At 48.4% G+C, this 26,517-nt stretch overlaps 1 protein-coding gene across 1 annotated transcript in view; it reads left to right on the forward strand.

Moving 5' to 3' along the window:
* Positions 1–18,832, forward strand: part of LOC135912831 (probable glutamate receptor) — a 40,801-nt gene extending 21,969 nt beyond the window's left edge. The window contains exons 5-7 of the mRNA XM_065445380.2: positions 4,563–4,780; positions 8,665–8,951; positions 18,240–18,832. Coding sequence (XP_065301452.1) covers positions 4,563–4,780; positions 8,665–8,951; positions 18,240–18,600 — 866 coding nt within the window. The 3' untranslated portion in view covers positions 18,601–18,832. The remainder of the gene's footprint in view (positions 1–4,562; positions 4,781–8,664; positions 8,952–18,239) is intronic.
* Positions 18,833–26,517: the final 7,685 nt, after the last annotated feature.

Below are 26,517 nucleotides of genomic sequence, written 5' to 3' on the forward strand. Positions count from 1 at the left end.
AGCGAGCAGTCAGACTAACTTAAGGGTGAATTTCCAAAGAGGTTACGATCAAAGATAGAATAAGTACAATGTTAATAATGGATTTCGAGAAACCAATTTCAGTGAAAGAAATGCTGATCTGACAGGTAGAATAAAGCTACAATAATTAGCAGGGTAACCGAACGCATTTCTCCTAGATGGTTTGTTATTGCTTGAGTTAGGCACGTACCCAGGGGGGGGCCCCGGGGGGGCCCGGGCCCCCCCCCCCCCCCCGAAATCAAATGGCATAGCCCCCCCCCCCTCCCCACCCACGCCACCACTCCTCACACATTCCTAAAGCGCCGCCAGATCAATGTTGAGACTTCGCAGCTGTTCATCGGTCAGCATTATGCTGCCTTTTTCACTCCTTTTAGATGGCGGTAGTTAACGGCACCTCTTGTAATGTGAAGGACAGTTTTCTCGTAGATTCCGCACCCGCGCGATTAACTCGAGATGCGTTCAGTTGTCACCATCTATTCAACCGTCACGAGCATAGCTGTTGCTTTTGTTAGTTCAACCTTCTTTGTTCAGGCTGATCCTGAGACCAGGAGAGGGATGCGGCTGTTGCTCAGCTGGTCTGTCTGTACTCTCATAGAACGAGTTGCGGCCGGAGAAAACGCCAATTGCGTTTAACTTATCCCTTTGCTTCATTGTTTCCTTGAGTTACGGCTCGCCGCGACGCTGACAGATCTCCGGAACCATAAACACGTGATATGGGTTAGATAAGGTGGGAAATAAAATAATGTGAAAGAGCGTCCATCTTGAAAAAACCCTGCAATAACAATTAAACCCATAAGCAAGATGACTGTCGCCCGTTACCTCGTCTGTTTTTCCCTAACTGTACAGCACTTTTCGTGGAAAATTGGCAACTGGAAACAAAAATCGCAAGGAGTTGAGATATTTAGCGATCTACTAAGGGAGAGAGCCAAGGCAACAACCAAACTGCAAGCAAAAGCGAATAATAAAAAAGATAACCGTTGTTTATGAGAACATTTATGGATCAACATCTTTTTATTTAAAAAGGAAGTAGAGAAATCGCCGCCGGAAGTGGAGAACAATTTGAATGACGCTTCTACAGTTACGGTCGAACCGCCTCACGTAGCCACTTCTCTGCTGTGCTTATGTGGGTGTTTTTCTAACCCTTCGCAGTGAGCGCAGTGCGTCTAGAATCGCAGAGTCTTGCGCTCTACGCGGTTGTATGGGACTGGCGGCCGCGCAGCGTTACGCAATTCGCGGAACTGTCAAAGCTGATCAACAAGGCGAAAATAACTGATATTCGAAACTATAACATAAAAAATACTGAAGAAGCCGTAAAAAATGAACGCAGCCTGAAATCAGTAAAAAAGAAACCTGGCGTAGGACAAACCATGATGTATGCACTAAAATATACTAAGGATAATATCATCAGCAATCTCGAAGATATAGTAAAAGCAGCGGAAAAATTCTAAGCTGACCTGTATACAGTACCCAGAGGAGTCACGATAGTTCACTTAGAAACAGTAATGAACAGGATACAGAAACCCTCCTATATCTAGCAATGAGGTCAGAAGGGCCCTGCAAGACATGAAACGGTGAAGAGCGGGAGGATAAGGTGGAATAACAGTCGATTTAATCAAAGATGGAGGAGACATAATGCTTGGAAAACTGGCGGCTCTTTATACGAAGTGTCTATCGACTGCAAGGGTCCCAGAAAACTGGACGAATGCAGACATTATACTAATCCACAAAAAAGGAGACGTTAAAGAATTGAACAATTATGGGACCATTAGCTTGCTCCCAGTATTATATAAAATATTTACCAAAATAATCTCCAATAGAATAAGGTTGACACTGGATTTTGTCAACCAAGGGAACAGGCTGGCTTCAGGAAGAGATACTTTACAATGGATCGCATCCATGTCATCAACCAGGTTATCGCGAAATCTGCAGAGTACAATAAACCTCTCTATGTGGCTTATATATATTACGAAAAGGCATTTGATTCAGTAGAGATACCAGCAATCGTAGAGGCACTACGTAATCAAGGAGTACAGAACGCTTACGTAAAAAGCTTGGAAAATATTGCTACATGCGTGAGGTATTTGTTTGTTTGAACGAGGCGCGTAGGCGCCATCACCCCAGGAAAGAGGAGGAAGAACGAACTGGGCTCGCGCTGTGAATCTAAGCGGTCAGCGCTGCAACCGTTGTTGTAAATATAATTTGTAAATAGTTTGTCGTCTTACTGAGTCGTCTTTCGCGTTAGAATATCTACGAGGTTCTACAGCTACCTTAATTCTACACAAGAAAAGCAGGGAGATACCGATAAAGAAAGGGGTCAGACAGGGAGACACAATTTCTCCAAAGCTATTTTCTGCGTGCCTAGAAGAATTCAAGCTATTAAACTGGGAAGGCTTAGGAGTAAAGATCGACGGCAAATATCTCAGCAACCTTCGGTTTGCCGATGACATTGTTCTATTCAACAACAATGCAGACGAGTTACAACAAATGATTGGAGACCTTAACAGAGATAGTGTAAGAGTGGGGTTGAATATTGTTATGCAGAAGATGAAGATAATGATAAATAGCCGGGCAAAGGAACAAGAGAGCAGGATGGCCAGTCGGCCACTAGAGACTGTGAAGGAGTACGTTTACCTAGGTCAATTAATCAGAGGGAACCCTGATCATGAGAAGGAAATTCACAGAAGAATAAAAATAGGTTGGATCGCATACGGCAGAGATTGCCAGCTCCTGGCTGGAAGCTTACCATTATTATTGAAAAATAAAGTGTGCAATCAGTGCATTTTGCCAGTGCAATATGTCCAGTGCCAATGCATTTTCCAGTGCATTTCCCAGTGCATTTTGCCAGTGCATATGGGGCAGAGACTTGAGAGCAAGTTAAGGACCACGCAAAGAGCGATCGAACGAAGATTGCTAGGCATAACGTTAAGAGAGAAAGAGAGTGGTTTGGATCAAAGAGCGAACGGGTATAGACAATATTCTAATTGACATCAAGAGGAAAAAATGTAGCTGGGCAGGTCATGTAATGCGCCGGTTAGATAACCGTTGGACCATTAGGGTTACAGAATGGGTACCAAGCGAAGGGAAACGCAATCGAGGACGACAAAACACTAGGTGGAGCGATGAAATTAGGAAATTCGCGGGCGCTAGTTGGGATCGGTTGGCGCAGGACAGGGGTAATTGGAGATCGCAGGGAGAGGCCTTCGTCCTGCAGTGGACCTAAATCATGATGATGATGATGATGATGATGGAGGTGGTGCCCCCCCCCCCCCCCCCCGAAAAAAAATCCTGGGTACGTGCCTGGCTTGAGTCCTATATTATGACGCGTACGCACTACGGGGGATTGGCCAAAAAGTATTCGGTTAAGCGGCTTGGGGCCGAGAAAACTTGAGAGAAAAAGTATATGTCAGGGTACTTTTGAATTTGTGAAATGAATTAAAGCAAACTTATGTTTAAGACAGTTTTCTTTTCCTTAAAAAAAACGCCTGATTTACGAAATGTACTTGTTTATCTTTATCGGGTGACTACGTTTCACCGCCCAGCAACTGTTATCGCACAGCGCAGGACGCGTCTGGATGTAATGGAAGTTTCTCGAATGTTATGGATGGTTCTATCCGCTGTCTGCTGTCACCGAAGCTTGTGTAATCTGATTTCGTGCATGCATGACACGAATGGTGTAGAACTTTCTGGAACATGCGTGGGTACCAACGATTACTTTGGAACCTTCGATGACTGACGTATAAAAGGTGACACGCTTGACCCGCTGATGAGATTTTCGACGATCGCCGACTGTGTTCGCCGCTATCGTTGTTCTTAAAGTGTAATTTGCTTTTGAGGGCACAGGTTCGCCCAATGCAACGCTAGTTTCGTCGTTCACATTTTTGCTCCCTTCTTCACCGTCACTACTACGTGACAATACAACCAACTCGAAGGCAATAAATTTTAATCAATTTGTAATTAGAATTCTTTGTCTTACCCTGGATTATTTCTTCATTCCCTTCTTGTCTCTTTCCGTCCCGTCGCATAGACTCGTTCTTTTGGTTTGTTGTTGTTGTAGCCGTCGGCCTTAACACACGGTTTTCACTCCTCGTGCCACAGACTTCAGTGCCGTCTTCGAAGGATTTCTTCGGAGCGCTCGTGCAACCGCTGCAGGGCGTCGTCGGCACGCTCACATGATGGACCCACTCGGCTCACGGCACTCGCACACTTGACACATCATAGTGTCAAGCCAAGTGTTAACATAAACTGGTACAGTGCTTTTAATGCTGTAAATACGAGGCTGCTTACCCAAGCTGCAGAAATATTCGAGCTTTTCCAGGTTCCACTGCCCGCAAACCTTTGACGCCGACTGTAACTACAGTTCACTGACATGTAGAACACCTTTTTTGAACATGTCACTCGCGTGATTACGTTTCTGTTCTCGAGGTGAACTGTCTTTTTTTTTTATAGCTCTTCATGCTATTACACTGTAGGGGTAGATGGACACGTCACTGCTTCTTCGATCGCGCGAAATGTATAAGCAAAATTCGATCCTACCCCTCTCGCAGGTTCGCCGCGCACCCCTTCGCAGCCGTCCGGCCGCATAGCGCTCATGACGTGGCTGCTGGCCGTCCTCGTGATTGCCAACTCGTTCGCGGGCCACCTCAAGTCCAGCATGGCAGTCAAGAACGAGCCGCCTCAAGTGGACACCGTGCAAGACGTAGTCGACCGACCAAACATGAGGCCCATAATATGGAAGGGTTCCTACTACGAGGCCCTGATTTCGGTTAGTATAGCATGCGCGTCCACTGTCGCGTCCCAGCCACGTGGCTTGCGCTGTCACTTTGCGAAATTTCGGATAATTCGGATGGCGCGGCAGAATGGGGACGCCTATCTTCGGCAGGAAGCTTTAGCTCGAGGTCAACTCCAGTTTCCATATATGAATACGCGTAAATGCGGAAATCCTTTTATGAGACACCTACTGGACATATTTGAATGAAGACCCGCCGCGGTTGCTCAGTGGCTATGGTGTTAGGCTGCTGAGCACGACGTCGCGGGACCGAATCCCGGCCCCGGCGACTGCATTTCGATGGGGGCGAAATGCGAAAACACCCGTGTACTTAGATTTGGGTGCACGTTAAAGAACCCCAGGTGGTCGAAATTTCCGAAGTCCTCCACTACGGCGTGCCTCATAATCAGAAAAGTGGTTTTGGCACGTACAACCCCATTATTTAATTTTTTTTAATTGAATGAAGTTCGTTGTATTTGAGACAGCCCGCGCCACGGTGCCTTAGCGGCTACATATGCGCTGTTAAGCTCAAAGTCTCGGGATCGAATCCCCGCCGTGGTGGCCCTGTTTCGACGGGGGCAAACGCAAAAACGACCGTGTCCTGTGCACTGGGGTCACGTTAAAGATTGTCAAAATTATTGCGGAGTCCCCCCCCCCCCCCCTCCCCACACTATGGCTCACCTCATAATGAAATCTTGATTCTGGCACGTAAAACCCCATAATTCAATTAAAATTCAATTCATTTGAGACAGCAACGTATAGAGACTTTAGAATTTGAATTTAACGTTTGGAATTTCTTTCAAAATTGAAAAAAAGTGGTAAGCGATAAAAAAACTACAAGCACAAAGTTTAAAAATTTCCAAATCTTGGCCAAACACAGATATCGATGTTCTGTAACCGTCATCTGTTCGAGCATCTAAATCGGGAAAAATTTATATGTGAATTCACAATCTACGTGAAATTATTACAATGTTTACAATAATTTTTCAGAGGTCCCACTCATAGATTAATGCTATACTTTAAAGGGGTGTGCAATACATTAGTTTTGTCCGCTTTAGATGAATTATTAGATGCATTTTACAGAATCGTGTTATTGTTTTTATTGCTCAGTTACAGAATTCTAAACTTAACAGTTTGGCGCTAGTTCTGTCCGTTCTTCATTCCACAAAGTTTTGCTGCGTCAGAACCCATATTTCAAGCATGAACCAACTAGCCCAACATCGTATTCTGTTCCCAATTACGTCTTAAATACTATGCAATTTTTAATAATTTTTATACAGTATCTACAGTGCAAATAAAAAATCTGCTTCTTGTAGTCACTAGATTCTAGTTTTTTTATTGAAATAGAACAAACTTGATCGTATTTGGTGGAGTGGTTGCCGAAAAAAAACGATTTCTCCGTTTCCATGTATTTGGATAGGAGCTCCCGAGCTAAAGCTTGCTCTTAATGGCTCACGTACTTAGGTACCTAAGGAAGCTTTGGAGCACGGTCCAGGCAATTATTTTGGTGGGCACCATGACTTATGTGGCGAAGAGGGATAGCGGACACAGTAAAAAGTATTCACCCTTGACTTGTCCCTTAATTGGCGGAAACGCTCACCCTTCAGGGGTCAGGCCGAACCGCTAATGGGGGCAAATAAAGTTTTGTGGCGACATTTTGCGGCAACTAAACATGACAATGACTGCGAGATACAACAGGAAAGCCGCACGAAACGAACTCTGATAACGATCGCTTTCAAACGTGCGTGCCTGATGTTTATGTGCGCACCTTGTGGCCATAATTATTAAGCAAGCAGTCTTCAACTACGGCTTTCTTTATTGCAAGTGTAGTCTTATGTCACTGTCATGTACAGTAAACATTTTACAAGACTTAATGGTAAGGGTTGCGTTGGCCTAGATGCTAAAGGCTAGATGTTAGCCGTCGTTCAAACCAGCGCCCTTAAGGGTGCAAAAGTTCTTACTCGGTATGGAAGCGTCCCTCGCTTTCTTTATCCACTCCTGGCACTGTCATCTTTACCTTATAGCATTGCCTTAATTCTAAATCGCAGATGTTGCGACAATGTCAAGAATCCGCCATCAACTGAAGTGCTAACTGCGCCATCACGTGATGGCGCCTAGACAAAACGTGGCAGAAATGTCGCTGTGAGGTGCAGAGTACGTTTTGATGCGAAAGTGTGAAATGCATCATTGAGCGAAGAAGCTGGCGTCTGTAGCAGCCAGACGGCACCTAAATTCTCATTGGCTGCGACGTCAGGTCACGTGCGCGCCTCGACGGAGGAGAGCGGGCAAGAGGGAACAATTGGTGCAGCACTGGCGCGCCAGGTGTTGCGTGAGGGGAGAGGGCATCTCTGCGACACCACGTCACCCTCGCTCACGGAAGCCTGTGTTATATGTACCTTCCTTGCCCGCGCAAGCTCTCGTCTGCGTTTGAACTTCACCTCGCCCATTGCTACAAAGAAATTAATGTGTAAAAAGGCCAGAATGAATTTGAAAGGAAAAACGTTGGCGGTAGCGAGCTTCGAACCTACGACCCCACGCTCAGCAGCCTAGTGTCTTACCCACTAGTCTAAACCAGCGCCTGCTCGATAGCAGGCCAGTGCACTCTGCTTTATGATGTCGTGCTACTTGAACCAAAATTTCAATTCCCAAGCCCGACCTGACGAAAGGGGTGACGTGAAAATCACCGCGGCTTACTCAGATGCGTCCCCATTAGATTCTGTGGCAGTCGGGCATGGTAGCATGACGTCATGGATCGAAGTGCACCGGTCTTGTGCTATGTAGGAGGCGTTGGCCAATCGTCTCAACGCACTCGATTGCCCGCGATGAGTTCATAACTCGAAGGACCGCTCAGCGGCGTTCAATTGGGCATCAATGCTTTCGCATTCAGAACTAATGAGAAGTGCATTAGGTGTGCTCGGATTTTCTTCTTTAGCCTATCCAACATAACATAAAATTTGAGTAGAATATCGTCCTCCTTTCCCCATGTCTGCCACAACTTCGACGTCAATTCACACCTGCCCTGCGCCGCAATCCTTTTCAGTGAGACGGCGCGTGCTCTAGCCGCACCGCGCACAGCGTGCACCCATGGTGGACTTTATACAAGCACGGTAACGGCACGGCGGTAAAGGTTTGGTATACCACTAATAATATTGCACTCGGTCGTTTTCTACTGTAAACAAAAGTCGTTACTTGCGAGCTCATGTTTAACACAACCTCAGAATGTGCCGGTAGCGATGATAATCATAAGTAGACCTAAAGTTCCCAGTGCCTTTTTTTATTCATTTTTAATCAATGACGTTTTACTTTCTTGCTTGGCCTCACAATTCGCATTAAATTAAGGCTCTACTATATATATATATATATATATATGCGTTAGATGCCATCAGCGGCGTTCGAAATTATCGTTCAGGAGAACTAAACCCGCGTAAGCTGTGCCTCACGCAGTGAGGGTAATCGCAGGGAATAATCTTTTTACAAATTCTTTCCCCTAAGTTGTTAAATTGACAGAACATTCTGAAGGACTGAACCTCGAAGGCAGGTTCGGAAGCACATGTAAAAAGTTGTGACGCGCTAGTCATACGCTACGTTCGCTGTCACACCCATCTTGCAAAATGATGGAAAATGCATTTCCACTTGCCACTTCCATACAACGATGAGTGGCAGTGGTTAAGGACTCGTTCTGTCGATGCCTTGTCAGTGTATGCGTCTGATGCTATAGGAATGCTCAAGAATCGCCAAAACGATTCGTCCGTAATCAAGCGTAGTCAATCAGCAGCGGTTTAGGCCTAGCCCAAACCCTTTTTTGCAGCGCACACAGTGGTATTGCGATACTTTTTTTTCCGTCAAAAGTGCCGACTCTAGTGGCCTTCTACGGTGCGCAGGGCTCCCCGTCGCCGCTTCTGAGGCGGTTGTGGAGATCGGTGATACGCACCAACGGCTCGCAGCTGGGCCGCATCATGTACCGCGACGAGAACATGCGCGAGGTGGTCGAGCGTCGCGCCGTGTTCATGGTGGACCACAACTCGCAGCGGTTCCACATGGCCGCCTTCTGCCGACGCGAGGTGGCGCCCAGCTTCCACTTCGGCCGCGAGATCATCGAGGAGCACCGGCTGTCCTTCCTCATGTCGCGCTTCATGCGTCGGGATCTGCACCGACGCATACACATAAGGTACTGCGAAAGAGAAACGAAAACGGAACTGCACGCCCTACTCGCGTGGCCACTTCAGAGAGCATGCAATGCGATGGTTGGGAGATTCTATGTCAACTATAATCATCCCCCACAATACATTTTGAATCGAGTGAGCCTCCAATTTTCCTGGAAGCCCGCTGTTAGGCATTTTCTGCAACATTTACACGACGATTTCATTCAGATTATATTCCTGCGAATAGTGTATATGACAGTCACTTTCATAGGTAACGGTGAAATTTATGATAGCCGCAGCCTTTCACGCACCTCGCAGGTGTGGATGAAATCTTCTTCCCCGAGCCGACGATTGAATTCACTTACCGAAGACGCAGCTTGCGAAGGATCATCGCTCGTCCTTTCACACCACTTGCCTCATGGTGGTCAATAGCGCTTCAAGTCTGGCACGCTGCTCCGTGGTATTTCGTTGATGTCAGTCCCTGCCTTAGCACGACGATTCGTTTCGCGTTCATCTACGGGCGTCCTTACCGAACGATGCATATTCGGCACGCAAGCGACTTCCCAGGTAGCGGCATGTTTCCCGTGTGTTTCGGGCCTTTCGTCAAGCTGCGCTGCTGCGGCCTGATGACGCGCCGTCTATACCTAGCGGCAGCGACTGCCTCCCCTAAATACATAACCACCTGTTTAAACGCGTAAACATTTCGAAGCTTACTCAACAAGAAAAACAGCCCGTTCGTCCCGTAAGGCGATCGCTTTCAAGACTGCAACCGCAGCACCAAGCGAATTGACCTTCGTGCTGCCCCTCGCTTCAACGCCAACGAAGCGGCGAGAACACAGCTCTCATGGAGCTCTCAGCACACTGACACACTCATGCTATCTTCGGCTGGTCGTTTCTGAGCACTCTGGAGCACTCTCGCGAGCGGCGCAGTCTTCGGCTGGTTGAAAGAGGGTGCGCGTCCTGCGTTCGGCTGGTACTTCTCGATTGCTCTCCTCCATCTTGGAGCGTTCTGAGGCGCTCCGAGCCCTGTCGTCGGAGCAGTCATCGAGATTGAAACGTCATCGCAGCGCCGCATCGCTGCTGTTGGCGACGGCCCACCGTAACCTTGGCAACCTAGGCCATGTTAAGAATGGCGAGCTACAAGACAAAATTGCCACCCAATTACTCTTACGCGTGGATAGAGAGTCACTGGCAGCTGAGCAAAAGAATGATGAGAGCTTAGCAAAATTACATGACACAGCTAAAGAAGGCATTGCTAGGCGCAACGTAACGATACATGAGAGAGGAGGATTGTTGTATCGGCATTACAGAGATCGAAAGGGTAGGATTTTAGATCAGTTAGTCATACCTACTAAGTATAGGCAGGACCTTTTGAGTCTTTGTCATGGAAATGGGTGGTCCGGCCACCTAGGCATAAACAAATCAAAGGAAAGATTGCTTATGGAATACTACTGGCCTGGCTGTTTCAAAGATGTAGAAAACTTTGTAAGATCATGCGACGCCTGCCAGCGTTCTGGTAAACCAGGAGAGACATGGAAAGCTCCACTGAAGGTAGTGCCCTTAATAACAGAGCCTTTCAGACGACTTGTAATAGACACGGTAGGGCCTCTTCCAAAAACAAAATCAGGCTACAGGTACTTGTTTACCATGCTGTGTCCGGCTACCAAGTTTCCAGAAGCAATCTCTTTGAAAGAGCTCAGCTCCACCGAAGTAGTAGACGCGCTTTTGACAGTGTTTGCACGAGTTGGGTTTCCAGCCGAAATTCAGGAGGCAGATCAAGGGTCAGTTTTCACGAGCGCACTGACTTCCACATTCTTGCAATAGTGCGGGGTAAAGTTAATACACAGTTCTGTCTATCACCCTCAGTCAAACAGTGTAGAGAGGTGGCATTCGGTGCTTAAGCGAGTTTTGCGTGTGCTCTGTTACGAGCACAAGGAGGACTGGGAGAACTGTCTGCCGGCAACGTTGTTTGCTTTGCGAACGGTTCCACATGAGGCGACAGGGTTCTCACCAGCAGAACTAGTGTATGGGAGGACACTCCGGTCTCCTCTGAAAATGTTAAGAGAGATGTGGGAGGAAAGAAGGGAGAGTCCAACAGTGGTTGAATACGTGCTAAATTTACTGGAACGGCTAAGCGCAACCCGAGAACTAGTCGGAAAGAACATGGCAGTAGCTCAAAAGAACGCCAAAGTCTATTACGACAAGAATGCGAGGCTTCGTACGTTTAAAGTCGACTTAACGATGAAAGCGGAAAAGTGTAGGTTTGGTTGTTCGCAGGTTACTTATCTGGGCCATGTTGTCGGTCAGGACATGAGACGGCCGGCTGAGCTGAAAATAGCTACGATTGGAGAATTTTCTCAGCCGCGCCCGAAAACGGACCTTCGTTCATTTTTGGGACTTGTGGGGTACTATCAACGGTACATTCCGAATTACTCGCAATTGGCAAGTCCATTAACAGACGCCCTCCGAAAGGGAGCGCCGAGTAACGTACACTGGGATAAGGACAAAGAGAACGCTTTCCAAAGTTTGAAAACGCTATTGGTTTGTCGCCCTGTGCTTCGCGCGCCAGACTACACAAAGGAATTCATAGTTCAATGCGACGCAAGCGACAGAGGTATGGGCGTGGTACTTAGTCCGGTCGGCGACGATAATGAGGAGCATCCTATCCTCTACGCCAGCCGTAAACTAAATGTAAGAGAGGAAGCCTACAGCGCTTCAGAGAAGGAATGCGCTTGTTTGGTTTGGGCCGCCCAGAAGTTGTCGTGTTACTTGTACGGAGCGTAGTTCATCTTCGAGACCGACCACTGTCCTCTGACGTGGCTCAATCAAATGTCACACAAAAACGGCCGCTTGCTCCGATGGAGCCTCACTCTCCAAGAGTACAACTTCTCCGTTAGATATAAGAAGGGAAAGTTGCATAGCAATGCGGATGGTTTGAGCAGGCTAATTTGAATTCTGCGTTTGGGGGTCCCGCCTAAATTTTAGGGTTACTAGTGTTAATTTTATTAAGCGAAGAAGATCCCCTCTCATTTAGCAGGATTCCCTCCATGATTGCTGAATGTGTCAGCAGGAATTTGCTTCAGAAATTGGCATAGCGAAATGCAGCATTTTTTTTTGTTTCTGCACTTATGTTGTTCTTGTTTTTTTGAAGCCTAGCGAGTCTAAAGTAGGAGCCAATGCACGTCATCTCGGCGCAGAGCCGTGTTGTGGGGTTCGTTTTGCAGTTGCCTGTCCTTGGATGTTTTGGGGCGGTGACATCAATGCACAAGTGGTCGCTGCGAGCCAAGACATCAATCCCCCCCTGACCAGCAGCCGTTCTCTTCCTTCCTAGCGGTTGTCAGCGCTAGACAGTCGAGATATTTCGGGCCATGGAGGCGCTGTTAAGAATGGCGAGCTACAAGACAAAATTGCCACCCAATTACGACACAGGGGCAAGACGCGCATTCCGCACTCCCCGTCGCTACAGCTAGGAGGCGTTCGAAGAAGCGGCCTTTGCGCTGTTAAGAATGGCGAGCTGCAAAACAAGATTGCCACACAGTTACGACAGGGCGACACGACGCGCATCTCCCCCTCACCGTCGCTGCAGCTAGGAGGCGTTCGAAGAAGCGGCCTTTGTGCTGGAAACTGCCTCCTTCCTCCAGCCCCATCGACATTGTGACGGAACTAGTTCGGTGTGTGAACAATGATTCCAGAGTTCCCCAACGCGGAGCTGATTTGACACGCATGGACAAGCTGCCGCGGGAACGACGTATTTTTGTGCTTCTCACGCTTCGGCGTGACGCAAAACAACGAGCTACCCTCGATCGGCACCGATAGTTCCTGGAACGGCACCCCTCCAACGCCGTCGTTTGGGCATCGGAATGTGTGTGCCTTTGTGTCTGTAAACTGATCTGCAGAGCAGCGGCGAGTTGGTGATAAACGAACAGTCGCCGCCTCGTATGGCCGGCGGATCGAGTGTATAAAAACTATGGTTGTGCGAATGCTGAAGACACTTCTCTTGAGCAGTCATGTTAGACTGAGTTAATTTCTGTAAATAAACCCCTCTTCCTCGTTCTCGATGAGAAATAGTTCTTCACTTCATCAACGATCTCAGCGTAAATAAGTTGGACGACGGCATGGGCCAGCTACCTTCGAATTCATGCCGTACTCCAATCTTGGCAAAGGACCACGGACGATGGGATTGAGCCCCCAATCCTGACAGCCACTGCATGCTGGTGCCCCGACGAACGTTCGTCCGCCGGTTTTTCCGGCAGCGCCGGGAGCTTTGGATAGGCGAAACATCGGACGTTGGCAGTAGTCACGTGGTTTCGCATCAGCAATTTCCTCCTCCGAGAGCGAGTCGCGCGTTCGGCTTGCGCGCTTGTCCTCTACCTCTGAGCTCGAGAAACGACCGATCTACCCGACTCTGCTTCGGGGCATACAGGCGACCAGTCGAAGATACCATCAGCCTCTTTCGCAGATCGCTTTCAAGATACGGGCCCGCGCGTCTTTCTTCAACGGGAGGTAAGCGTCGAAAGCACAGCGCGCGAAGCTATCAGCAGTCGGTACTCTCTGTCGGCATCGCAGATCGCTTTCTAGATACAGGTCGCGAGGCCGTGTCTTACGAAACCGCCGGCGGAGTACGTTTGGTCACAGTTCATAGAGCTTCGACGCGGGCGGATAAGGCGCTAAAGAGCGATAACGGCTTATAATGATCGGAGCGTCATCACAGCACCTGACGCCGCCACCTGCAGTACTTTGCTTGCACCTTGCGCCACCATCCGCACCAGTTCGTGTCGCCGCAGCGCTTTCGTTTGCACTGGCCGGATCAAGTTTCAGAACACTGAACACCGGGCTGCGTGGATATATGAGCAGGTAGCACAGTGCTTATGTATACTTAGACAACTCCCAGAGGAGCTTCTGCGTGAGTTTACAGAGCGTGTGCACTCGGTGACGCGACCAACATCATGCGTACAAAGGGGACGATGCTGCGCCGTCATGCGATGCTGACGCAGTCGTCTACTCCGCCTCCTCTAAGCCAGTACTTGCCCCACTTTACCTCATACCTGATCTATTGTCCTCCCCAGTCGTCTCCACGTGCCGTCAACTCTCTCTCCGAGCAGTACTTCTTAAAACCCCTGATGCCTAGAGCATTTGAAGGAATGATCTGCATAACGATATCGCATTAGAAAATTTGGCACTTTCGCCCCGAGGGCGAAAGATCGACACTGTTAAGAATGGCGAGCTGAAATGCGGGATTGCCACCCAATTACAACTGGGGAACAAGACGCGCATCCCCCACTCTCCGTCGCTTCAGCTATGATGCTTTCGATGAAGCGGGCTTTGTGCTGAAAACCGCCGACGCCGACCCGTCGCCGTTGTGACAGAATGAGTTCGGCGGACGAACTTTTGTGCCCGAACTCCCCAGCGCTGACCTGATCTGCTACGCGTGCGCAAGCTGCCGCGGGAAAGCCGTTTTTTGTTGGTTCCCACGCGCCGACCGGGACGCAGGACAACGAGCTACCCAGAACGGCTCCGAGCTTCCCGGAACGGCTCCCCTCTAACGTCGGCTCCGGACATCGGAATGTGTGTGCCTTTGTGTGCGTAAACTGTTCTGCAAGGCGGCGGCGAATTTACAATGAGTAAACGAACGTTCGCGTCACCTTGTATCGCGGGAGGACCGAGTGTTTAAAAACTGCTGTGGTGCGAATGCTCGGGACACTTCTCTTGAGCAGTCAGGTTGGACTGACACTTTTTCTTAAGCAGTCATGTTAGACTGACACTCTTTTTCTTAAGCAGTCATGTTAGACTGATGCACTTTTCTCAAGCAGTCATGTTAGACTGATTTAAATACTGTAAATAAACCCATATTCCTCGTTCTCGGTCAGAAGCAGTTCTTCCCTTCATCAACGTCCTCAGCGTTGATAAGTTGGACGACGGCATGGGCCAGCTACCTTCGAATTCATGCCGGACTCCAATCTTGACAACGGATCACGAGCGATGGGATTGAGCCCCCAATCCTGACAACACTAATAGCAATGTTTAACGCTGCACTGAACCTCATCGGCTGTTCGTCTAACTATACGTGGGTGCGACACGCTGTCGTGACGCAGAACAGCTGGCCATCAAGGAACAGCGCCCTGGCGTCCCACAACGCTGGCGAGATGAAGAGCGCCGCCAGTGCCGTTGCAGGCGTCGTACCTTGAGGCTGCGCGAGATAAGACCGAATGGAAACCGTCGGCCTGAGTCAGCGCCTAGTGAAATGTTAGATAACGTTAGCTTGACGTTTGCTCTCCATTCCACCCTCCCCTCACCCCACAAGACCAATGCATTGACTGGCAGACCTTCACACCAACAAGCAACACAGAAATAACTGACTTAGTTGACGTTTGTCTAAACTTCAATCTGACCCAGTTAGTAACAGGACCCACACGCTTCGTACGTGAATCGTCAGACGTCTTGGACTCTACTGATTAATCACCCTGAAAGTTTACCAACGCTTGCTTATTTGCGCGAAATTAGCGACCACCAAATTCTACATGCTACTTTCGCCTTCATCCCGGAACGGCGCCACATGTTTCATAATATGATTCGCCTCTCCGACAAAGGCAATTACAATGAAATTGATAACCAATTGTTGGCTTCTTTTTTTTTTCAAACTTCGAAAAAGGTTTGTACTACCGATCAGTTGATGATAACTTGCTTACATTCATAACCAAAACTACAAAGTAACCAAACCTATTCCCACCATCACATTTCGTGCCAATCACAACAAACCATGGTTTTCAAAGCCCTTAAGAACACTTTAGAAGAGAAAGAAACGACTTTCCGTACAGCAAAACGAAACCCGAACGCATGAGCATCGAACATATATTACGAGGCCGAATCAACGTATTTGCTTGATTACCATTACTACCGTTACTCTAAAGAATTACATACCCCTCTCAGCAGTTGTAGTGGTGGTTTTCAACAGCTTCGCTGGACATCCTCTTTCACAGAACCGGGATGGCGAGTCATTTTTTTTTTTTACAAACCCTTTGCCTCTTTCTTCGTTCTCGTTTCAACATGCACTGATATGGCATCATATCACGCCACTCGCAGCGCCTGCGTGACGCTGCCGCTCCTGGCGACACCCAGCGAGGCTACGAGCTCTAGTGCCCCGCTTAATGATGGACCCCGGTTACATGCGAGAGAACCCTTGACTGACTGTGCCACAGGGATAGATATATTCGCATGCGAAAATGGTAAATAAATTGGCATGCAAAAGCGAATAGCGCGACTCACTTGATTCTGCCAGCAACAGCAGCGGTGCACGCTTGTCTTCTCCCTTTCCTGCGCTGCCTGCCCGGAAATATGTAGAATTTCAAAGCCGGGTGTCGACCCTTCGTGCCTTCGAGGCTGTTGTGGCATTGAACGGCAGGCTTGTGCGAACGAATGGACGGGAGCCTCGCAGCCTCGCAACCCGCGCTCCCTTACACAACACGCCTACGCAGGCGAGCGCTGCCTGACAACGTTTAAATGCGTAAGCATTTCTATGCCCACCCAACATGGAAACCCGTCCGTCCGTCACGTAAGACTAACGCTTTCCAGATAGGGTCCGCAGCAGTGAGTGAATTCACCTTCGTGCTACCGCTCGCTTCAACGCTAACTAAGCGGCGAGAACACAGCGCGCACGAAGCTATCAGAACTCGGTGAACTGTGTCCCCATCGCAGATCGCCAGCGTCGTCGACCACGTCAATGCACGAGGTCTATCAAACGTGACACTGCTAAATTAGGTCACGTACTACAGCACGCATCGGCCAGCGCTCATGCTCCACGAAGCAGCGGTGTCATCCAAACGCACCATCATATAACGTCGTCGTCGTTGTTGTTGTCCTGAGTGGCCGTGGCACATACCCACAGTGGGGGATTGGCCAAGAATCGGGTGGTTCAATAAGGTGCATAAACATAATAATAATAACAAGGGAGTTAACAATTTGAGCGTTGGAGTTTAAAAGTAAACGTTCAGTGTTTGGAGGAAAAAGGAAATAATCAGATGAAAACCGGGTATGACGTCAGGGAACATTGCTGCCGCTCGCCTCTTCTCCCTCGTCTCATGCTCGTGTCAGTTAACATTTCGGTGTTGCACCCACATTCCTGCATTCCACGATTCTTTCGCGGTGTTACTCGCAATTATACCAAACAGAGCAGCACATGACGACCAAACAGCAGCGGATTAATAGCAAATGCTTACGCATAACTTGGATAATTCCCACAGGAGATTCTGCGTGTAATTTTTTTTTTTCATATGCTCCCGCGAACGATGCTGTTCAGAAGCGTCCGTAGTACCGCCTTGCCCAGGTTGGGAAGTCTAAATATGGCATTTTCAAATAATGATGCGCGAGTTCTCATTTTGCTCATTGGGGCTTCTCCCGCCGTGATAATACTCGATCCCGTTTCGTTGTCATGAGAGGTCCCTCTTATATATACTTGCTTTTACGTACATTCGGTCTACACATATCTCACTGATAGATGAGTTTCAGTACGCGTGTTCGTCTTCGACAAAACACTACACTCCCGCGGCCAATACTTATTGTCTTATAGTATGCAGAAAATTGTCCTTGCCTGCGTCCAAGTGTAAATAATGTGACACACTTTGATTTACTATCACCGCTTTTCTAACAAACTAAATGACTCAAAACATCGAATACGTCTTGGGGACCTAAAACGAGAGACTTAATTGAAATTTTGCTTTATGAACACTTTAATATTGACCAGGTTCAACGTGCATTCCGAGCTCATGCAGATGCGCAAAATGGGCTTAATGATGAAGATGATATGTGGTTTTTAATGGCGCAAGGGCCAGTTATGGCCAAAGAGCGCCATGACAAATGGTAATTTTAAGGATTTCTTGTGAATGGCGTGGACAGTGGATTCATCATGGTAGGTGTGACACGGCTGTATAAGGGCCTAAAAGTTTTCGCTTTAATTGGCGTAAATATATAGCTACTAGAATAATGACACTGATTAGTTATGGACATGGACGATGGCAGCAAAATGTGCTTGTCACGTTACCGAGAAGATTGCTTCGTAAGTTTTGAAACTTACAAAGGAAGCAAGGAGAGTTGCACGCGCAATATGAATATACTGTTGAAGAAAAGGAGGTTGGATAATTTATGCGTTCCTGACGCCAGTGGCTTAGCCAGGAAGCGCTAATCGAAGGGCTCTCGCAAATGATATTAGAGATTACCTTTGTTACAGTTTCGTTTTTCGTCTGCACCAACACACAGACAGCGGCGCTGTTGTGTCGCCGTTGCGACGTGCTCGACGCCCGGTTTCTACATGTTTCACGCAGGGTCACGTGGCTGTACGAGAGTGGTCTGGTAGACAAGTGGATGGCCGACGGACTGGGAGACTGGCAGCGATGCGTGAGGCGCGCGGGAGGCCACGCGGCCGAAGACCTCACCGTCAACGACACGCTGGCCACCTTCGTGCTCTGGGCGATCGTCATGAGCGCCGCCGCCGGCGCGCTGGTCGTCGAGACGCTGCGGCGCCCGCGCGTCGATCGCGCGATGCCGGACGTCGAGTCGGTCGAGTCCCAGCAGCGACGGGTCCCGGCGAGGCGGTCGCGCGCTGCCTGCCGCAGGGCGCTGAAGCTAGCGGTGCCCACTCGACGACGCCAGAGGGAGACGTGCGCTCAGCTTGAAGGCCGATGAAGAACAAGCGGTGTCAGGAGGTGCTATACGATTGCTTCAGATTGCACCAAAAAATGCAGACGCCATCCCTGCAGAAAAAATTCTATAGTTAGTTACTTAGTTAAGGGCTGTAGGCTAGTTAGTGTAGCACATCGATCATGGCGCTGAGCGCCAAACTTGACGGGAAAATGAGAGGTCATGTGGACAGGATAGACGCTCGCTGTAGTAACTGAAGATTTATTGAAAGCTTCCTATGAGCAACAGAAGTCGCCTGCGCTGGGAATTAAGCACGCACGTGCGCCTGGCATGAGCCGGGCACTGGACAATTCCATGGGAAAAAGCACGCACGTCGTATCGTCGATAAAGCGTATAAACCAGCGTGACATCTGGCATACATGGAGGCCATATCGCTGAATATATTTTCCCCTATTTGTCTTTAATCTGTTAGGATAACGTATGTAGTTCTTTTTGCGTCATCAAAGCGCACTGAAGGCACATTGATGCACGAGTCGATGAGGTTAATCCTTTGAGCAGCTCCAAAAATTTCCCACTCGAGCGTACGCGCTTGCTCCTGCCGTTAACCGAAGTTTGCTGAAACACTGGACTGCAGCCACATCCCTTGGGATTTGCGCGGGTAAATGCACGCCGAGGTTGCGTGCGCCCTGGGCGCATCGTTGACACATCGGCCCGTTTGGTCGATGTGTAACCCCACCCCCTTCCGCAAGTCATGCCCCAAGTCAACCTTGCAATAATCATGTATGCAATCAGGTTAACCATAGCTTTCAGCATCAAGTTTCGGGCCTGACCAGCTCAGTTTTCCCCTGCAGTGTTCTCGTAGCTCTGGTGGTTTTGTTTGCTCTCCAGATTGTGTGCCCTCGCACGTGATCAAGAGAAAAAGAAAAAGGCACACCAAGCACTTTGTTGCCCTGTGCAACTGTTTTAGCGTCATTCTTAAGCTTCCGTTGCATGCCGCCGCGATTGTCGACGAGCCACCGCAAGCTTAGTAAGAGAAAGCGGACCAATCGCAGACGCCGGCACCACCCTCTTCATCCGGTCACCGATAATCAGTGCAGTGGCTCAGCCCCATCGAATCCCTCTCCACTTGAGCGTGATCCTCGCCTCTTGTGAGCCAATTAGATAGGACAAGCCGCTAAGTGCAGGCAATGTTATTCGCTTTTTCAAGCAAACAAAAGTGACATCCTATTCCTATGAATGAGGGGATCATTTGATTGGTTTATTCAGACAACCTTGCGGGTGACCGCCCGGTGCTTGCGTCGGCGGTTACGCAAGTTTGACGTCAGGGATTTCTAAATAAAAACATATTGGAATAGTTTTACGTTATAGGGTCCCACATCTCACTTGCTGACCGCAGAAACTCTGTCGGAACACTGGAGTGAGAAGGTGCGGCAGCAGCAGCGAGCGAAATGGCCTTAGTGCTGCCTGTCGCATCAACGCGAACTAAGACATGGATAAAAAAATTACTAAGCCGCGAAAACAGCGCACGGCGGACTCTGTTCCCGTCGCAGATGGCTTTCAAGATATAGCGACCCGGAGTAGAACGCCCCCATCCCTAGCCTCCCCTTGAAGCCTTGCGCGCGACGGAAGACGGCGCGCGTTCCCCCCGCTTTCCTCTCCTGCATGTGCGAGATTGAGCCGCGATCGCCGGCCCACGCTCACATGCTTTCACTCGCACATACAGCATACCGCGCGCGGCGACGATTTTATCGCCCTTTGACTTTATACGGAACCTCACGGCGACGGCAGAAACGCGCCTGGAGATGTCCATACGATTGCTATCGCAATAATAATAATAAAAAGCTGGATATATGACGTGCGCACGTAGGAGAAGGTTAGGAAAGAATGCCACTTGCGGACGCTAGTCACGGCAAATGGAGGAAGTATGTTGACAGTGAAGCTTGCCCCCTGGCAGTATGGCAGCTTGACATATTCCATTTTTTCCTTTCTCTGTTATAATGAAGTTTGCGTCTTTCTTGCGACAAACCACTCCCTAAACCGTGAAATCTATCAGAACGTTTTTGAGCGCTTTCAGTCGCGTTAGCGCTGCTTCGCTGTAAAATCAAGTGAAATCTCCTGCAAGCTCAAAAGTAGCGAGGTTCGTCAAATGCTTGCGCTTAGTACAGTGCCTGGTGGTAAGCCGCGTCATAAAATATAACAGTGTAAGGAATACGAGGGTTAGGGCGAAGGCGGCGACAGGATTGAGAGACGCTGTCATCTTCATCATATTCTAAGAAAGTCGCACAGGCACTCATCTCCTGCTCTTGCCCCGTTTGTGCGCGTTGTTTTTGTTCCAAAGAGCGGTAGCAAACTTGCAGAAGCGCAGAACCATAAAAGTTCGCGAACACTAGAATCGCACTGGGAACTCTTATGTGCGAACTTTTACCCAAACATGGGAAACACAAGTGTTCTGAGGCAGTCGAACTGACTTGAATTCAGTTTGTTCCACTTGAAAAGCCAATTCTGGTCATTGCGGGTCGCAGAATTTCCATAAAGTTTAGCTCGCACGTATAGTTACTAAATTTGAATTTGCAGTGCTTGTATGTGGCATCCATCTTTTATCGGGAACTGACGAAACTAGGATATGCTTGTTTTCTGTGCTAAATAGCGACATCTTCCTCCTCCCCCTTCACAGCCAATCCTGTCGCGGCCATGTTCTTCCTAGCATGCATGCACAGAGTGGAGGAATATGCAACTTTTGATAGTCCATGGCAGTTTCTACATTGCAATGGATAACGTGGAGCAAAATGAAAAAAAAAATTGTAAAACAGCCCGGAAGAAGCGCAGCATTGTACTGTTATGACCTGGGGCCTACTTTTTATGCTATCGGTGGTAAGCTAAGCGCACTGATGTCCGCTGCGTCATTTTTTCGGCGATCCGTAGCTGAAACACGTTGTTAGCCTGACAGTGGACTTCGATGTCAGCAGCCTCAGAGCAAGTTGGTAAGAACGTGGCGGACGGAAACCGCTTCCGGTCGGAAATCGAGCGCCGATGAATAGGATGCGTTGGAGGCACTTCAAAGGTTCTCATAACATAGCTTTTAAAAGAAAAGAAAGATATACAGGAACATTAGGTGGTACGAACAGTTGTGATGGCACTCAATTTTTTTTTACCTCTCGCATGCGTTCCGACAGTGTTCGCTCGTCATGGATGTGTCATCTACCAGTCATCAAACCGACAGCTCCCTCCATCATCCTTCAACAAATTTGCTGTTACCAAATCTGATATTGCCTTGCTTAGTAACTCAGGGGACCAACTGCAATGCATGCTCACTGACCTGGAGAGGCAAAGCAGAAGGGTGGGTCTAACAATTAATCTGCAGAAAACTGTTTAACAGTCTCTGAAGAGAACAGCAGTTTACGATAGGTAGCGAGGCACTGGACGTGGTAAGGGAATACATCTACTTAGGACAGATAGTGATTGCGGATCCGGATCATGAGACTGAAATAATAAGAAGAATAAGAATGGGCTGGGATGCGTTTGGCAAGCATTCTCAGATCATGAACAGCAGGTTGCCATTATCCCTCAAGAGAAAAGTGTATAACAGCTGTGTCTTACCAGTACTCACGTACAGGGCACAAACCTGGAGTCTTACGAAAAGGGTTCTACTTAAATTGAGGACGACGCAACGAGCTATGGAAAGAAGAATGATAGGTGTAACTTTAAGGGATAAGAAGAGAGCATATTGGGTGAGGGAACAAACGCGAGTTAATTACATCTTAGTTGAAATCAAGAAAAAGAAATGGGCATGGGCAGGACATGTAATGAGGAGGGAAGATAACCGATGGTCATTAAGGGTTACGGACTGGATTCCAAGGGAAGGGAAGCGTAGCGCAGGGGGCGGCAGAAAGTTAGGTGGGTGGATGAGATTTAAAAGTTTGCAGGGCCAACATGGCCACAATTAGTACATGACCGGGGTAGTTGGATAAGTAAGGGGGAGGCCTTTGACCTTCAGTGGGCGTAACAAGGCTGATGAATATATATATATATATATATATATATATATATATATATATATATATATATATATATATATATATATATATATATATATATATATATATATGATTGTGGTGTTCGTAGGAGGTTGTGGCCAAGTACTGCACCAGGGTGGCCAATCCTGCTCTGGTGAGGGAGTGCGTTACCGGTTCTGGTCACCGGGATCAGGCCACACTCCAGGCCTGTTTGTGCAATTTTATCAACACGCGGATTTTTTTTAAATATATATATATATATATATATATATATATATATATATATATATATATATATATAGGTCGCATACATAGGTTTAGTGTAGCTGGCGCTGCATGGCCTTAGTCGCTTTTGCGCCCTTAAACTCGAATTAACTAACATAAGTTTAAAGCAAACGATACTTCATCTCGACTCTAACTACTATCTGTCGGCGCGGCCTGCGCAGGGAGGTGTCGGTTTGATGACTGGTAGATGACACATCCATGACGAGCGAGCACTGTCGGAACGCATGCGAGAGGTAAAAAAAAATTGAGCGCCATTACAACTGTTCGTACCACCTAATGTTCCTGTATACCTTTCTTTTCTTTTAAAAGCTATGTTGTGAGAACCTTTGAAGTGCCTCCAACGCATCCTATTCGTCGGCGCTCGATTTCCGACCGGAAGCGGTTTCCGTCCGCCACGTTCATACCAACTTGCTCTGAGGCTGCTGACAACAAAGTCCACTGTCAGGCTAACAACGTGTTTCAGCTACGGATCGCCGAAAAAATGACGCAGCGGACATCAGTGCGCTTAGCTTACCACCGATAGCATAAAAAGTAGGCCCCAGGTCATAACAGTACAATGCTGCGCTTCTTCCGGGCTGTTTTACATTTTTTTTTTCATTTTGCTCCACGTTATCCATTGCAATGTAGAAACTGCCATGGACTATCAAAAGTTGCATATTCCTCCACTCTGTGCATGCATGCTAGGAAGAACATGGCCGCGACCGGATTGGCTGCGAAGGGGGAGGAGGAAGATGTCGCTATTTAGCACAGAAAACAAGCATATCCTAGTTTCGTCAGTTCCCGATAAAAGATGGATGCCACATACAAGCACTGCAAATTCAAATTTAGTAACTATACGTGCGAGCTAAACTTTATGGAAATTCTGCGACCCGCAATGACCAGAATTGGCTTTTCAAGTGGAACAAACTGAATTCAAGTCAGTTCGACTGCCTCAGAACACTTGTGTTTCCCATGTTTGGGTGCAAGTTCACGCTTAAGAGTTCCCAGAGCGATTCTAGTGTTTGCGAACTTTTATGGTTCTGCGCTTCTGCAAGTTTGCTATACCGCTCTTTGGAACAAAAACAACGCGCATAAACGGGGCAAGAGCAGGAGATGAGTGCCTGTGCGACTTTCTTCGAATATGTTGAAGATGACAGCGTCTCTCAATCCTGTCGCCGCCTTCGCCCTAACCCTCGTATTCCTCACACTGTTATATTTTATGACGCGGCTTACCACCAAGCACTGTACTAAGCGCAAGCATTTGACGAACCTCGCTACTTTTGAGCTTGCAGGAGATTTCACTTGATTTTACAGCGAAGCAGCGCTAACGCGACTGAAAGCGCTCAAAAACGTTCTGATAGATTTCACGGTTTAGGGAGTGGTTTGTCGCAAGAAAGACGCAAACTTCATTATAACAGAGAAAGGAAAAAATGGAATATGTCAAGCTGCCATACTGCCAGGGGGCAAGCTTCACTGTCAACATACTTCCTCCATTTGCCGTGACTAGCGTCCGCAAGTGGCATTCTTTCCTAACCTTCTCCTACGTGCGCACGTCATATATCCAGCTTTTTATTATTATTATTGCGATAGCAATCGTATGGACATCTCCAGGCGCGTTTCTGCCGTCGCCGTGAGGTTCCGTATAAAGTCAAAGGGCGATAAAATCGTCGCCGCGCGCGGTATGCTGTATGTGCGAGTGAAAGCATGTGAGCGTGGGCCGGCGATCGCGGCTCAATCTCGCACATGCAGGAGAGGAAAGCGGGGGGAACGCGCGCCGTCTTCCGTCGCGCGCAAGGCTTCAAGGGGAGGCTAGGGATGGGGGCGTTCTACTCCGGGTCGCTATATCTTGAAAGCCATCTGCGACGGGAACAGAGTCCGCCGTGCGCTGTTTTCGCGGCTTAGTAATTTTTTTGTCCATGTCTTAGTTCGCGTTGATGCGACAGGCAGCACTAAGGCCATTTCGCTCGCTGCTGCTGCCGCGCTTTCTCACTCCAGTGTTCCGACAGAGTTTCTGCGGTCAGCAAGTGAGATGTGGGACCGTATAACGTAAAACTATTCCAATATGTTTTTATTTAGAAATCCCTGACGTCAAACTTGCGTAACCGCCGACGCAAGCATCGGGCGGTCACCCGCAAGGTTGTCTGAATAAACCAATCAAATGATCCCCTCATTCATAGGAATAGGATGTCACTTTTGTTTGCTTGAAAAAACGAATAACATTGCCTGCACTTAGCGGCTTGTCCTATCTAATTGGCTCACAAGAGGCGAGGATCACGCTCAAGTGGAGAGGGATTCGATGGGGCTGAGCCACTGCACTGAATATCGATGACGGGATGAAGAGGGTGGTGCCGGCGTCTGCGATTGGTCCGCTTTCTCTTACTAAGCTTGCGGTGGCTCGTCGACAATCGCGGCGGCATGCAACGGAAGCTTAAGAATGACGCTAAAACGGATCCTCAGCAAAGAAGAGTTGGCAGAACGGGGTCGTAAAGGTGCCAAAAGTTCTGAAAAACGTTACACGGCCACGCAAAATGTTTTGTAACACGCAAATAAACCCATGTTCTCCGGCAGGGGTGAGTATAGCCAGTGCCGGAGCGATCGGCGGCAGCCATCTTTTATTCCTTTCGGAACGGGGCAGCCTGCAGCTATTCAGAAGAACAGTTTTTTCGGCATATTAATGCATCTTAAACGCGTACGCGTATCATTGACGCGGTAAGTTCTTGCGGTTTTGTGACGTCGCGTAGGAGGCAGGTGAAGTGGGTGCAGCCCGAAAACTTTTTACTAATAACCGAGGGCTAATGGCAAAAAGGCGTCCAATCAGAAATAACTATTTCTGTTCGGTCAAATTCTGCATAATCAGTGTGTACACGTCATATCGGATGGGGAGCTATAGCGGTTTTCGTGACGTCGCGTGACAGACAGGTGAAGTGAGTGTGGTCCAAAAAAGTTTTTGAACAATCGTGGTGGGCTGATTGCAGAATTGTAATAGAAAAGTTCGGAATAGTTTTACGTTACAGCGCCCGTGGTCACGTTTGCTTGTGCGCGAGTGACACCATGCTTTCCTCTCATTGCGCACTTCCCTTCCCCTACCCCTTGATTATTGAGTCACTATGGTCGGACTCGGCAAATTTGGGTGCGCGGGCTGTTTGAAATTTAAGCGGTTGGAATGCGCGCTGTGCAGAGGTTTCCCTACACTTTGCAGACAACCCGCCATGGTTGCTCAGTGGCTATCGTGTTGGGCTGCTGAGCACCTGGAACGCGAGATCGAATCCCGACCACGGCGGCAGCATTTCATCATCATCGTCATCAGCCTGGTTACGCCCACTGCAGGGCAAAGGCCTCTCCCATACTTCTCCATCAACTCCAACCCCGGCCGCATTTCGATGGGGTCGAAATGCCATAACACCCGTGTACTTAGATTTAGGTGCACGTTAAAGAGCCCCAGGTGGTCCAAATTTCCAGTCCTGCACTATGGCGTGCCTCATAATCATGATTTTGGCACGTTATGCCCCTGCAGAATTTTTACTTTGCAGGCACGATTGCCACCACGTGATCTACGCGCCGCGCTTCTCTGTCTGCAGTACACAAACCTGGCGAGGGGCCCTTTAAGAGGGCCCGACAACGCCGTTTTCGGGCCACCATACTAGCGCTAGACATATTATCAGCAAGTGATTGTACACAGCGCAAA

This window comes from Dermacentor albipictus, chromosome 3, assembly GCF_038994185.2.
Source record: "Dermacentor albipictus isolate Rhodes 1998 colony chromosome 3, USDA_Dalb.pri_finalv2, whole genome shotgun sequence".
NCBI classification, from domain to species: domain Eukaryota; kingdom Metazoa; phylum Arthropoda; class Arachnida; order Ixodida; family Ixodidae; genus Dermacentor; species Dermacentor albipictus.